Here is a 12,842-nt window from a genome sequence, read left to right as displayed (position 1 = left end):
GCTTCAGCCTCCTGAGTAGCTGGGACAACAGATGAGCACAACCATGCCCAGCTAATTTTTATTTTTTGCAGAGACAGGATTGCTATGTTGCCCAGGCTGGTCTCAAACCTCTGGGTTCAAACAATCCCCCTGCCTTAGCCTCCCAAAATGCTGAGATCACAGGAATGAGTCACTGCACCCAGCCCAGGACTATTTGTTCTCATATTCCTCCTCATACCTAGTTTAGTGTCTGGCATGTAGATGCTCAGTGAATGATTGATTTGGGTAGTTTTGGTTCTTTATATGGACCTTCAGGTTAGCCCCAACGCACTGGCATGGAGCTAGTTACCTGAGCAGGTCTTCACAAAGGTCTGAGTTTAGTAGCAGGTGATAAAAGGGGTTGTGGAGTCTGGACTCCTAACTTAAGTGGTGGAGATGCTAAAAGAGAAACAAAAGCAGCAGAGTTGAAGAGGGTAGGGACTATGGCATTTATTAACCCTGTGTTTCTCCCCTCATTGGTCACTGCTCTTGACTCGTAGAACAACAGGTACAGAACTGCAAGGGATCATCCCCAGCTCTGTGATCACCAGATCCACAAGCTCTGGGGGAGTCACATCATAGACTAGATTCAACAACCGTAGGGACGCGTGGTTCTGCCAGTTAGCCAGTGCGACATGTTCTCCCCGTTTACACTGCAGATCATCAGGGTCATCTGCAATGGAAGGTGTACCCATTACGTTCTTTCAGAAAATAAATTCTAGTTTATCTGCCCCTCTCTCTCCCTCTCAAGTCTTCATAGGTAGCTGGAGGCTTCTCTTTTGCCCTACTTACCTAGCTCATTAGAGACAAAGGCATCAGTCTGCACACGCTCACAGAACTTGTATGTTTCACAGCAAACCAGCACTGGTACATTATGGGCTCGAGCCACCAGGGCTAACTGTGCTGTCCCTACCCGTGACATCACAGACCCATTGGCCAAGAGTGCATGAGCTCCTAATAGCACCTTGGAAACCTGTTTGTTTCACAGGAGAAGGGGAAGAGAAAAAATGTCATTGTTGTATCAATGCAAAATAAAGTCCCCTACTTACAGGATAGCAACATTAAGACAAGTAAGTAATAAATCTCAATACGGCCGGGCGTGGTGGCTCAAGCCTGTAATCCCAGCACTTTGGGAGGCCGAGACGGGTGGATCATGAGGTCAGGAGATCAAGACCATCCTGGTTAACACGGTGAAACCCCGTCTCTACTAAAAAAATACAAAAAGCTAGCTGGGCGAGGTGGCGGGCGCCTGTAGTCCCAGCTACTCGGGAGGCTGAGGCGGGAGAATGGCATAAACCCGGGAGGTGGAGCTTGCAGTGAGCCGAGATCGCACCACTGCACTCCAGCCTGGGTGACAGAGCGAGATGCCATCTCAAAAAAAAAAAACAAAAACAAAAAAAAAAACTCAACACCTGTGAAAAGAAGGGAGGGAAACAAAAACAAAGAGACAACTAATAAATCTTTTTGTTTTCTGAGACCAAGTTTCACTCTTGTCGCCCAGGCTGGAGTGCAGTGGCACTATCTCAGCTCACCACAACCTCCACCTCCTGGGTTCAAGTGATTCTCCTGCCTCAGCCTCCACAGTAGCTGGGATTACAGGCATGCAACACCACTTCCAGCTGATTTTTTGTTTTTTTTAGTAGAGACGGGGTTTCTCCACATTGGTCAGGCTGGTCTCAAACTCCCAGCCTCAGGTGATTTTCCTGCCTCAGACTCCCAAAGAGATAGGATTACAGGCGTGACCCACTGGGCCTGGCAAGTAATAAATCTTAATGATGGTTTTTCTTCTGTGAAAACATCTTAATGATGGCTCTTCCTCTGTGAAAACACCTGACCACTGACCCACCAAATCTCCCACAGGAAAACTAAACTTTGAAGTTACTTTTGTCTTGTTCTCTCTTCCTGGTTGCTAGTTTCATGTAATGTTTTTGCAATAGCTAAACTGCTGTAACATACTGTCAGTGTTTTTCCAATTAAATATAAACAGGGCTATGTAATTTTTTTGTCTTGACACAGGGTTTCACTCTGTCGCCCAGGCTGGAGTGCAGTGGTGCAATCACAGCTCACTGCAGCCTCAACCTCCTGGGCTCAAGCAATCCTCCCATCTCAGCATGTAGCTGGAACTACATGCGCATGCACCATGCCCAGCTAATTTTGTATGTTTGTGTGTGTATGTGTATGTGGAGACAGGGTCTCATTATGTTGAGCAGACTGGTCTTGAACTCCTGGGCTCAAGTGATCCTCCTGCGTTGGACCCCCAAAGTGCTGAGATTGCAGGCGTGAGTCATGGCGCCAAGCCAGGACTATATAATTCTAATACTTTTAAATAATTGTGGCTGGGCACAGTGGCTCATGCCTATAATCCCAGTACTTTGGGAGGCCGAGACAGGGGAACTGCTTGAGCCCAGGAGTTCCAGCCTGGGCAACATAGCAATATCCCATCCCTACAAGAAAAATAAAAACTAGCTGGGCGTGGTGGTGCACACCAGTAGTCCCAGCTACTCAGAGGCGGAGGTGGGAAGATCACCTGAGCCCAGGAGGTCAAGACTGCAGTGAGCTGTGATCACGCCACTGTACTCCATCCTTATCTCAAAACAAAAACAAAACTATGAGAAGGTGAGATTATGTCTGTACTACTACACCTTTTCACCTCCAACTTTGGAGTCCTTTTCCTCTGTACTCACCTCTGGGAGCACATAGGAGGCTGCAGGAATCAGCAGGTAGGAGGCTGGGACACCAGCATGGACTAGAGAATGTAGCGTGTGCCTTCCTTCCAGCCATGGCCGGCTGTCCACCACTACCACCCGAAATCGCCGGCCCTCTGTCCAAGCCTCCTGAAGAATTCGTGATACCAGAGATGAGCTAGAGTGAATGAAGAGGAGGATTCAGTTATAAACGTCAGTAACTGATGACTAACTTATTCCCAACTTATTCCCAAAGGCAAATGGGTAGTCCCTTCTTCAGATCATTCCAACTCCCCAGTTTGCTCAGTCACAGGGTCTGGATCATACCATCCATATACCAGGATCACATCTCCATTACTGATCTTCTGGTAAGCAAAGCGTGAAATTGCCTGAGCTGCAAGCACAATCTTCTCTTGCACATACCGATCAATGGCTGCTTGAAGTTCTGACTTGGCCTAAATGGAGCAAAATCCTTAGTGAACAAGAAATGAACACTTTTATCCCAATGATGATCATGCCAGGTGCTTGAATATGTGTATGATGACAGGCCCATAGAGGGCCCAGAGATGGCACAAGTCAGAATGCCCAAACCCTTCCTTAACCCTTGACTAGGGCAAAAAAAATAAAGGCTTATGTTAGCCTTCCCAGGGTTTTTGAACATGTTTCTTAATTCTACCCACAGGTGCATGCCTTCCTTATTTCTCATACTCATCACCTCCTCTTCCCGCTTGGAACTGCCCACACTGGTGATTTCCTTGTTAAGGAACTTGATGGCGTTGTGCATGCTCGCTGACAGGGGACGGCACTGAGTCAGGAAGCTGTAATACAACAGCAATACCTTACATCTGTGCAACTCTTCACAACTTACAAAGGTTTCACATTAAAAAAAGTTTTTAAAAAGAAAACAGAACAGAAAATGAAAATAGAGATAGAAAAGCAGGAAAAAGAGTACAAGACAAAGATTGGGTGAGGTGGGAGTGGACTTATAGTGTTATCCCTACCTCATGTAGGGTTTTAGTTTATTCACTAGATCCCTGGAGAGTTCTTCATTGGGTGGTGTTGTGTAATCCCGAATCACCTATAGGGTACACAAGGTGATCTGCAAAACGCCCCTTAATAAAGATCTCTGAACGGGGGCTGTGGATAAGCTTCACTGAGGAAAATGTTCTGAGGGTGGGAGTATTCCCTCTGTCCCCGAGGTGACCTTGGGTGACAGAGAAGCTGGGGTAGTGTTGGGGGAGGTGGGGTTGGATCGTAAGAGAGAGCAGGATAGGACATACCTGCTGCAAGGCACGAAGCAGGGCAATACACCGGGCATTGGAGCCACTGACCAGGCCCTGGGAGTACTGCAGGCCGAGTCGCACCATGGCTGGGTGGATCACAGAGGATGGGATGCTGATGGGATGGCGGTGTCACATACTTCGAAAGGGAGCTTGAGCATCTACTGCCCTGCCCACCTGCCCCTGATGAAAAGGAACTTCCTTCACTAGCAGATTTCCCCACTTCTACAGTTCTGCCTTGGGTTCATACTTCTTCCTGCAGAGCCCACCTTACTAGACACTTTCAATACTGACTTACTAAAACTCCTCAGACTCAAAAGTTATGACAATCTCATAGGATCCTACCTCATAAACTGGGTCAGAGAGTTTTGTCTGCTGTACTGGGGTAGGTGAGAGAAGAGACTGACTTTGGATCCATAATCCTTTCGTGTAGGAATCTTGACAAAACAAGGAAACAGGACCAATGGCCCAGAGTTTAAAAATGATGGGATAAAGCTAGAAAGGAAGTGAACAGTAAGACTACTCTGACCCAAGCACCCATCCTTCTCACTTTGCACCCAGCACCTTTCCTCCCTCCAGTCCATTTCCCTAGTCCCTTTCTACCCAGGCACCAAACCCACTTCCTACCTGTTGACGCTCTGGTTTTTTAACAAGCCTTCTCAGAAGTAGGTCATCAACCTGAGGATACTCAGGGAGACGCTTCACTCCTGAAAGATAATGATCGTGTTTTCAGGACACTGTAGGTCTTGAAATGTGTAATTTGCTCTTAGATATAAGGGGCATCAAGAAAAACAGGATGAGGTGGGGAAAACAGGGAGAATAGAGTAGAAAAGGAAATAGGGATAGGATGATGGGAAGAATTCAGAACTCTGGGTCCCAAGGTGAGAATGAGAGGGGAGAGCTGTTTTACTACAGGGCAGCCTGAGCTGGTGTTAGAATTAGGAGTAAGGGAGGTCTTAAAATGAAGGGAAGATACCTGAGGGGGTCTCTCCAGCTGTGCTGGGGCTGGCCTTAGGAGGTGGTCCTCCTTGTTCCCCTTTTCTTGCCTGTTTCAGGGCCCGCTCTGCCTCCTGCTTGGCTCGACGCTCAGCCCGAAGTTCAGCCTTACTCCGACCAGCTGTAACTTTCTCCCCAGGAGTGCCCAACTGAATGCCCGATTCTGGCAGTTCTCTGGTTGGGCCTACTAAAAGCATCAAAAAAAAAAAAAAAAAAAAAAAAGGTGCCCACGCTGCAGGCAGGCAATATCCGTGCCCCAGCTAAAACTAGCTTCTCTCCTTGTAAACCTCTTTGCTTCACACACTTGCTCAAATCAACTTTATCCTGTCTCTCCCTTCTATCTCCCACCACATCCCTCTACCAGCTCCACATCCCAGCCCTTTAAAAAAGACCCCGCACCTTGACATTGGGCTGCAGATACAGCAGAGCCAGTTTCTGGTTCTGCCCCCTTTTCTTCCTTCCGTTTCTTCTTCTGCTGTTTCTTTTCCTTCCGAAGCTGCAGCTTCTCTTCTTTGGTCATTTCCCTCCCCACTGCCTGAGACACAGACATAGGATACTGCTCTTCCCCAACAATTCCAAAGGGGAACAAACACTATTGGATGCTTACAAGAGTACATGGTTAAATCCCTAGTTCTCCCTAACTTCCACAAGCTACCTGTTACAAGCTTACATCCACAGAGACTGACGTTTCTCCTCCAGGGACAGAATCATATATCGCTAGAGTTGCAAGACCTCTGTAAAATCTCCTGGCTTTACTGAGAAATAAACTGACACGGGATGGGAGCTGGGACGGAATAAAGCTGGCACAACCTCCTGCGTAGCGCTTGGCAGGCGGCTTGGGAGGGAAGCCTCACTTACCCCAGGCCCAGGGCGAAGCTCCGCCTTCATCCCGGATCCCGAGTCTGCATCAGAAAACAGGGCACAAAGTGAGCCAGACAGACTCCGGGAGGGCTTGGGGGCACTAGCACTCGGCGCAGCCGGCTGCTGGGTTAGCATGACCATGGCTCCGCCGGCAGGGGCGAGGTGAGCCAAAGATCCGCGTGGGGACGCACTGCGCGGTGGATCAAAGGAAAGGAGGGGTCACCGATCCTCCTCACAGGAACCAGCCGGTGCACGGCGCGGGACTGCGCTAGAGACTGTGTAGACCGGCGCCCAGCGTGGCGCTGGAACGAAGCGGCGGGGCCCAAAGGCGCTCAGGGCCGGGCACTAGCTGTCCAGAGCTCGTCGGCCCTCGTACCGGTAGGCAAGCCTGGCTCTTCACTCACCCTCGCGAACAGCCACGGCCACAGCAGCCATCGCCCTCAGTCCTAGGCTCCGCCCGCCTGGTCACGGAGCCGCCTGGCTGCCTCGCTCCGTGGCCGCTGGGCCCACAGCGCCACCTGGGCTGGAGGCTGAGCCGCCGAAGCAAGACGCGCAGCCCTAATAGGACTACAATTTCTGACGGCCCCGGGGCCCCGCCCCGCACTACGGGTTGCAATGAGGGCCAACTCCACTTTGGGCTCCTTGTCCCGAGAGGCGGCTCTTGCCCTTTAGACTACAGTTCCCAGCATGCCCGGGCCACTGCGTCCCAGAACCGACGTCCCACCGCCTTCCCACATCGGATCGCAGGACTCCCAAAATGGCGAGTGAGGCTGCGGGGACTCGCTGAGCAGCGGAGGGGGAGCGTGCAGAGCCGCTGCGGCCCTCACAGTCCGGAGCCCGGCTGGGCCGTGTCGTAGGGAACATGCACTTTTCCATTCCCGAAACCGAGTCCCGCAGCGGGGACAGCGGCGGCTCCGCTTACGTGGTGAGGAGCGGCCGGAGCCGGGCCGGGCAGGGGCGGGGATAACGGGCCCGAGCCTTCTCGGAGCGGCCTCCGAGGCCTGACCGCCAGCCTTCGGGCCTGGTCCTGGGCCGCCGACTCCCGACGGCCTCTCTGGGAGCTCATCTCGTGTGTGTGATTGGTCGCCCCAGCTCCTGTAGGGTAGGCCCTTAGGCCGGGTCGTCTCCTGGAGCTAGGCCGCAGCTGCCCTGGTGGGCGTCACTGGCCTCTTGGGCAGGGAGACTGCAACACAGGCGTCCGAATTTCCCCTGGACTGGCTCTTCAGCTTTGGGACCTGGCCCTGGGGAAAACAAGCGAACTAACCCTCGGGAGATTAGCGCGTTACTCAGGCGGAGTTGCCAGGCAACTTCCGGCCAGGGTTCTCAAGGGGGCTGCTCAGACCGCAACCCTAAAATGCTTGACTACTTTTGTGTCCTCAGGCCTATAACATTCACGTGAATGGAGTCCTGCACTGTCGGGTGCGCTACAGCCAGCTCCTGGGGCTGCACGAGCAGGTGGGACTAGCACCCCTGCCTTGAGACAGCTTCAAGCCCTTCCCTACACGTGGGCATCAGTGTCTCTCCCTTTACCCGCTCTTCTTGTTCCTGTAGACTGTAGTTCCCCTTTAATCACTGCCACAGGGAAGGGTCCTGGTTTATCTTGTTTGACATTTCCGGCAACTCCCTAAGAAGCTTAATGTCCGCGCAACAGCTGCCCCTTCCTGTCCTTATATCCTGGTTCTCTGTCCTGCCTTACTGCCCTAGTAGCCTTTACCCCTGCATGGGCAAACCAACCCTTCCCCCCGACTACCTCCACCTAGGCTGTCAAAGCACATTCCTTCTGTCATCTGAGCTGCAACTTGAAATTATTTTCCCTGCTTATACAAACGATTCACCGATTTCCTTTTGTGTTCTTCGGCTCATTTCACTGTGTTTAGCTGTGCCAATTATCGTTATGTATCTGTGATGCAATGTTTCTCCTTCTTTCTTACCAGATCATGAACTCTATTTAACTCAGTAGAGTTCTACTGGTAATTAGTTGTGCAACCCTGAGGAAGTTACCTGATTTTTTTTTTTTTTTTTAAGACGGAGTTTCCCTCTTGTTGCCCAGGCTGGAGTGCAGTGGCACGATCTCGGCTCACAATCTCGGCTCTGCCTCCTGGGTTCAAGCAATTCTCCTGCCTTAGCCTCCCAAGAAGCTGGGATTACAGGCGCCTGCCGTCACACCCGGCTAATTTTTGTATTTTTAGTAGAGACAGGATTTCACTATGTTGGCCAGGTTGGTCTCAAACTCCTGACCTCAGGTGATCCACCCACCTTGGCCTCCCAAGATGCTGGGATTACAGGCATGAGCCATGGTACCCGGCTGTTACCTGATTTCTTTGGGCCTCGGTTTCTACACCTGAAAGATGGATTCTTTGATCTACAAAGTCCCTTTAAATCCTAAGATACCTTGTGAACAGACTTAATGCTATTAACTGTGCACTTTATAAAGCCCTTTCCTTCCTGTGAGGGTTCAGTGAACAGTCTTGCTAGGTGGTCAGTGGGCTCCCTATAGGTCCCGGCCCAGTACAAATCCTCCCCATACTGTGGAGGGGCTGACTTGTACACAATAAGGTAGAGAACAGCTGGACAGCTCCTTTGAGATGCTACCTCTGTCAAAGGAATTGTTTCTCAGATGACCAGGGTAGACAGGGGAGCAGGGACTGAGGGAAGGGAGGGGCACCCAGGAGAACATTATGAGCGTCTGTAGATTGCCTCATCTCATTTTCTGTGTTTATGTGAAGGGTTGTATCTCTTTCTCTAAATAGCTTCGGAAGGAGTATGGGGCCAATGTACTTCCTGCATTCCCCCCAAAGAAGCTTTTCTCTCTGACTCCTGCTGAGGTAGAACAGAGGAGAGAGCAGTTAGAGAAGTACATGCAAGCTGGTGAGTGGTTGCAGGAAACTAGGTTGACTATATTGAGGACTATGGGGAGAGACTTAAAAACAGCTGGTTCTGTAGAAGGGCCTGATTTAATTTCTAGATCTAGGAAGCCTCTTGTTTGATCTGTTATGCAATTAGCAAAGTAAATAGTCTATGAGGATGTGTAACTCTATGTACTAGCAGAACAATTTGGGCACTAACATCTATGAGAAATAGTAGTATAACACTAGTCTTAAATGAAGATCAGTGGAGAGAACTTAATTTGTATCTGATGTGCTTTAGATTAACATCATTGTTATTTCCCTAGTTCTATAGACTGGACTCACCTAGATGGCAGCCAAGGGTGGGGCAGGTGAAGAATTTATGCAAACAGTGAGTGAGGTGAGGCCAGCTGGGGGATGTGGCAGGCCACCATCAGCCCAGGAAATGGGGTCGGGGGAACCTACTGAGAGGAGGACTGGGGAGCCAAGAGTGAGTCCTAAGTTCCTGTAATATCATTCTCTTGTTCTCATAGTTCGGCAAGACCCATTGCTTGGGAGCAGTGAGACCTTCAACAGTTTCCTGCGTCGGGCACAACAGGTAAGGACTTTGGGTGGGACCAAGATTTAAGGAAAGGACCTTGCTGTGGAAGGTCATGTTTTTTATTTTTTTGAAACAGAGTCTTGGTCTGTTGCACAGGCTGGAGTGCAGTGGTGCAATCTCAGCTCACTGCAACCTCTGCCTCCCAGGTTCAAGTGATTCTCCTGCCTCAGCCTCCCAAGTAGCTGGAATTACAGGCGGCTGCCACCATGTCCAGCTAATTTTTGTATTTTTAGTGGAGACGGGGTTTTGCCATGTTGGCCAGGCAGGTCTCGAACTCCTGACCTCAGGTGATCCACCTGCCTCGGCCTCCCAAAGTGCTGGGATTGCAGGCATGAGCCACCACACCAGGCCAGGCCATGTCATCTTAATAACAGAGGAGTCATCTTTTTTAATGGAATGGAACTTCTTCTGTTCCTATGAAATCAAAGAAATCCCAGCCTGTATTTAAGCAGCTGAGAATAAAGATACACAAGGGACCTAGAAATAGAGTTGGGCATAGGTCAAGGCAAGGGACAAGACAGTGCCTCCCTTCCCCATGTGTGCTCACAACAGGAGACACAGCAGGTCCCCACAGAGGAAGTGTCCTTGGAAGTGCTGCTCAGCAACGGGCAGAAAGTTCTTATCAACGTGCTAACTTCAGATCAGACTGAGGATGTCCTGGAGGTGAGGTGCTTGTTCAGCACTGCCCCTTCTTCCCCGGCATGCCAGGGTCCTGGGCTTGGAGAATGATTGGAACCAGCCAGTATGATGAGCTATACTTTTATCCCTGTCCCCAGGCTGTAGCCGCAAAGCTGGATCTTCCAGATGACTTGATTGGATACTTTAGTCTATTCTTAGTTCGAGAAAAAGAGGATGGAGCCTTTTCTTGTGAGTTTCTCTGGACTTGACTGCTTTTGTACTTCCAGTAGTGAGTTTGCAACCCCTCTAACTCCCTACCCCCACCCCCAGAACGAACATTGCCTCAGGGCACTTCTTTCTTGATTTCCCTTCCTTTAAATCTCACTACATTTTCCTTTTTTTTAAAACCCATAGTTGTACGGAAGTTGCAAGAGTTTGAGCTGCCTTATGTGTCTGTTACCAGCCTTCGGAGTCAAGAGTATAAGATTGTGCTGAGGAAGAGGTCAGGGCTGGGCCTGGAAGGGGCGGGGTGGGAGGGTGCTGTGCTAGATTGGATTACTGGGCCACACATTGAGACAGAATAATCTGGACAAGGGGGTGTAGTGCTGGGTGTTTCTGCCAGGCCTCCCAAGCTTCCTCCCATTATACCATTAGCCCCTGATAGTTCAGATTGCTCCTGTTTTGCCCGTTTTCCATTCTACCTCTTGCCTTACCCCAGCTTAGCCCCATTACCCCTTTCCACCCCTTGGCCTCACAGTTATTGGGACTCTGCCTATGACGACGATGTCATGGAGAACCGGGTTGGCCTGAACCTGCTTTATGCTCAGGTGAGCTTGGAGCTGCCTCAGAACCCTTGCCCTAAAGAAAGTAACTGGTGACTCACTCTCCCAAGAAAACTCCTGTCGTGTCTTTGTTCCCAGTTTGTGGGGAAGTTCCTAGAATACTATCAGTGCTGCTGGCACAGTATCTACTCTCTCTACTTTTATTAAGCTGACAAGATCAAGGACTTACTGCAAAGAGGTCGCTCAAGTGTGGAGCTAGGGGTCAGGCTGGACAGAGGTAATGGTAGACACTTTCTTTGATTGCTGACTGGGACCTCCTACTGCCTGCCCCTTGTCTCTACTATAGACAGTATCAGATATTGAGCGTGGGTGGATCTTGGTCACCAAGGAACAGCACCGGCAACTCAAATCTCTGCAAGAGAAAGTCTCCAAGAAGGAGGTGAGCCCTGCCTCTGTCTCCCTCCAAGGGGTTGCTTTTTCTGCGCTGCCCCATTCCCCCTCCTAATGTACCCCCACATGATGACCATTTTCAGTTCCTGAGACTGGCCCAGACACTGCGGCACTATGGCTACCTGCGCTTTGATGCCTGTGTGGCTGACTTCCCAGAAAAGGACTGTCCTGTGGTGGTGAGCGCGGGCAACAGTGAGCTCAGCCTGCAGCTCCGCCTACCTGGCCAGCAACTCCGAGAAGGCTCCTTCCGGGTCACCCGCATGCGATGCTGGCGGGTCACCTCCTCTGTGAGTCGGGGTAGGAGGGGGAAGCCTGGCAAGCCTTGAGCTTAAGTATGGGCTGCAGTGGGTCAGGGAGCCAGACAGGTTGGTCAGAGTGAACTCAGCCTAATTCCCCTTCCTCTCCCAGGTGCCATTGCCCAGTGGAAGCACGAGCAGCCCAGGCCGGGGCCGGGGCGAGGTGCGCCTGGAACTGGCTTTTGAATACCTCATGAGCAAGGACCGGCTACAGTGGGTCACCATCACTAGCCCCCAGGTGTGAACCTAGCCTCAGGCCTCCTCTGGAGCACCTTAGATAAAAGTGTAGGGTTTCCAGTACTCAATATGGGAGCCATTAGTGTTGCTGGGCTCAGACTGACCACTCTTGTCAAGCTGGACACTCTTTCTTGCCTTCAGGCTATCATGATGAGCATCTGCTTGCAGTCCATGGTCGATGAACTGATGGTGAAGAAATCGGGCGGCAGTATCAGGAAGGTAGGCAGCAAGTGTGGACTGAGCAGTGAGCAGGTGGCAGGGGGCCTTTTGTCCTAGATGTGAGGCTTCTCTTGAGAGAGGGGGAGTGATCCTGCCCTCACCGGCACCTTGTATCTGTCCCCAGATGCTGCGCCGGCGAGTGGGGGGCACTCTGAGACGCTCAGACAGCCAGCAAGCAGTGAAGTCCCCACCACTGCTTGTAAGTATTACTTCCTGGTCAGAACCCTGGCTCTCAGCCCTGCCTCGCCTCTCCTAGTGAGTTTCTGACATCTCTGCCTCTTCTTCCCCAGGAGTCACCTGATGCCACCCAGGAATCTATGGTCAAACTCTCAGTGAGTTCCAGGGTTGGTGAGGTTGCTGTTTGTTGGGGGATCTTGCATGCTCAAGCTCTCTGACCCTACCCTGCCTTTGTTACAGAGTAAGCTGAGTGCTGTGAGCTTGCGGGGAATTGGCAGTCCCAGCACAGACGCCAGTGCCAGTGATGTCCACGGCAATTTCGCCTTCGAGGGCATTGGAGATGAGGATCTGTAATCTCCACTGCTTGGATGTCTGCCCTCTACCCGTGGAATTTACAGAAACTTGCCCTGTGCCTGTGTCCCCCAAGCTGGGGGGCGGAGGGTTCTTTTCCTTTTCCCTTCCTGCCTTCCCCTTTTCTCTTGGCCAGGGGCCTTGTAACCTACCTTTCCTCGTCCCCTGGGCTGGCTGCACAGAGGATTGCCCCTTCTCTTTTCAGAGCTGGCCCTTGATGCCAAATTAGCATTTAGTATTTTGCACAAAGTCTAAGGGACCATGGCTACCTGCCTTGGGGAGGAACCACAACTCCCTCTGGGCCGCTTCTGGCTTCTTGGGGCCATGGGCCAAAGGCCAAGGGGATGGGCAGAGGTCTGTGTTTGGTCTGGCCCAGTTCCCCATCATTAAACTCAGCCTGATTGCTGCCTACCTCTGGTTCCCTCT

The 12,842-nt window shown here is 51.1% G+C and overlaps 2 protein-coding genes across 10 annotated transcripts; one reads left to right on the top strand and one right to left on the bottom strand.

Moving 5' to 3' along the window:
• Window positions 1-443: 443 nt before the first annotated feature.
• EIF2B4 (eukaryotic translation initiation factor 2B subunit delta) lies at window positions 444-6,444 on the bottom strand. 9 transcript variants are annotated; one of them, XM_033176220.1, is made up of 13 exons: window positions 6,244-6,444; window positions 5,837-5,880; window positions 5,378-5,513; window positions 4,959-5,165; window positions 4,610-4,689; window positions 4,328-4,419; window positions 3,983-4,097; window positions 3,704-3,780; window positions 3,418-3,520; window positions 3,030-3,157; window positions 2,703-2,880; window positions 811-991; window positions 444-691 (listed from the first exon to the last, which is right to left on the bottom strand). In XM_033176220.1, the coding sequence occupies exons 1-13, from the start codon at window positions 6,272-6,274 to the stop codon at window positions 492-494; spliced, it is 1,572 nt and encodes a 523-aa protein (XP_033032111.1). In that variant the 5' UTR covers window positions 6,275-6,444; the 3' UTR covers window positions 444-491. The 9 variants fall into 9 exon arrangements, with proteins under 9 accessions (XP_033032111.1, XP_033032115.1, XP_033032112.1 ...); XM_033176224.1 differs by having other exon boundaries at window positions 3,983-4,071; window positions 6,244-6,416; XM_033176221.1 differs by having other exon boundaries at window positions 4,959-5,162; window positions 6,244-6,416.
• Window positions 6,445-6,449: 5 nt separating this feature from the next.
• Window positions 6,450-12,827, top strand: SNX17 (sorting nexin 17). The gene is made up of 15 exons (XM_033176233.1): window positions 6,450-6,764; window positions 7,220-7,294; window positions 8,590-8,707; window positions 9,219-9,283; window positions 9,839-9,949; window positions 10,063-10,153; window positions 10,319-10,406; window positions 10,662-10,731; window positions 11,033-11,125; window positions 11,220-11,423; window positions 11,545-11,670; window positions 11,811-11,888; window positions 12,013-12,087; window positions 12,179-12,220; window positions 12,306-12,827. The coding sequence occupies exons 1-15, from the start codon at window positions 6,702-6,704 to the stop codon at window positions 12,417-12,419; spliced, it is 1,413 nt and encodes a 470-aa protein (XP_033032124.1). The 5' UTR covers window positions 6,450-6,701; the 3' UTR covers window positions 12,420-12,827.
• The last annotated feature ends 15 nt before the right edge of the window (window positions 12,828-12,842 follow it).

Source organism: Trachypithecus francoisi, unplaced genomic scaffold (assembly GCF_009764315.1).
Source record: "Trachypithecus francoisi isolate TF-2019V2 unplaced genomic scaffold, Tfra_2.0 Lachesis_group17, whole genome shotgun sequence".
Taxonomy (NCBI): domain Eukaryota; kingdom Metazoa; phylum Chordata; class Mammalia; order Primates; family Cercopithecidae; genus Trachypithecus; species Trachypithecus francoisi.
This window is presented reverse-complemented; position numbering and strand designations above follow the sequence as displayed.

Coding starts and splice junctions, on each gene's coding strand:
- EIF2B4 (XM_033176218.1), bottom strand. CDS start 5,980: ATGGTCATGCTAACCCAGCAGCCGGCTGCGCCGAGTGCTAGTGCCCCC. Junction 5,514..5,836: donor AGCTTCGCCCTGGGCCTGGG/GTAAGTGAGGCT, acceptor TCTGTGTCTCAG/GCAGTGGGGAGGGAAATGAC. Junction 4,690..4,958: donor AGCTGGAGAGACCCCCTCAG/GTATCTTCCCTT, acceptor ATTATCTTTCAG/GAGTGAAGCGTCTCCCTGAG.
- SNX17 (XM_033176233.1), top strand. CDS start 6,702: ATGCACTTTTCCATTCCCGAAACCGAGTCCCGCAGCGGGGACAGCGGC. Junction 9,950..10,062: donor AGACTGAGGATGTCCTGGAG/GTGAGGTGCTTG, acceptor CCCTGTCCCCAG/GCTGTAGCCGCAAAGCTGGA. Junction 12,088..12,178: donor TGAAGTCCCCACCACTGCTT/GTAAGTATTACT, acceptor CTTCTTCCCCAG/GAGTCACCTGATGCCACCCA.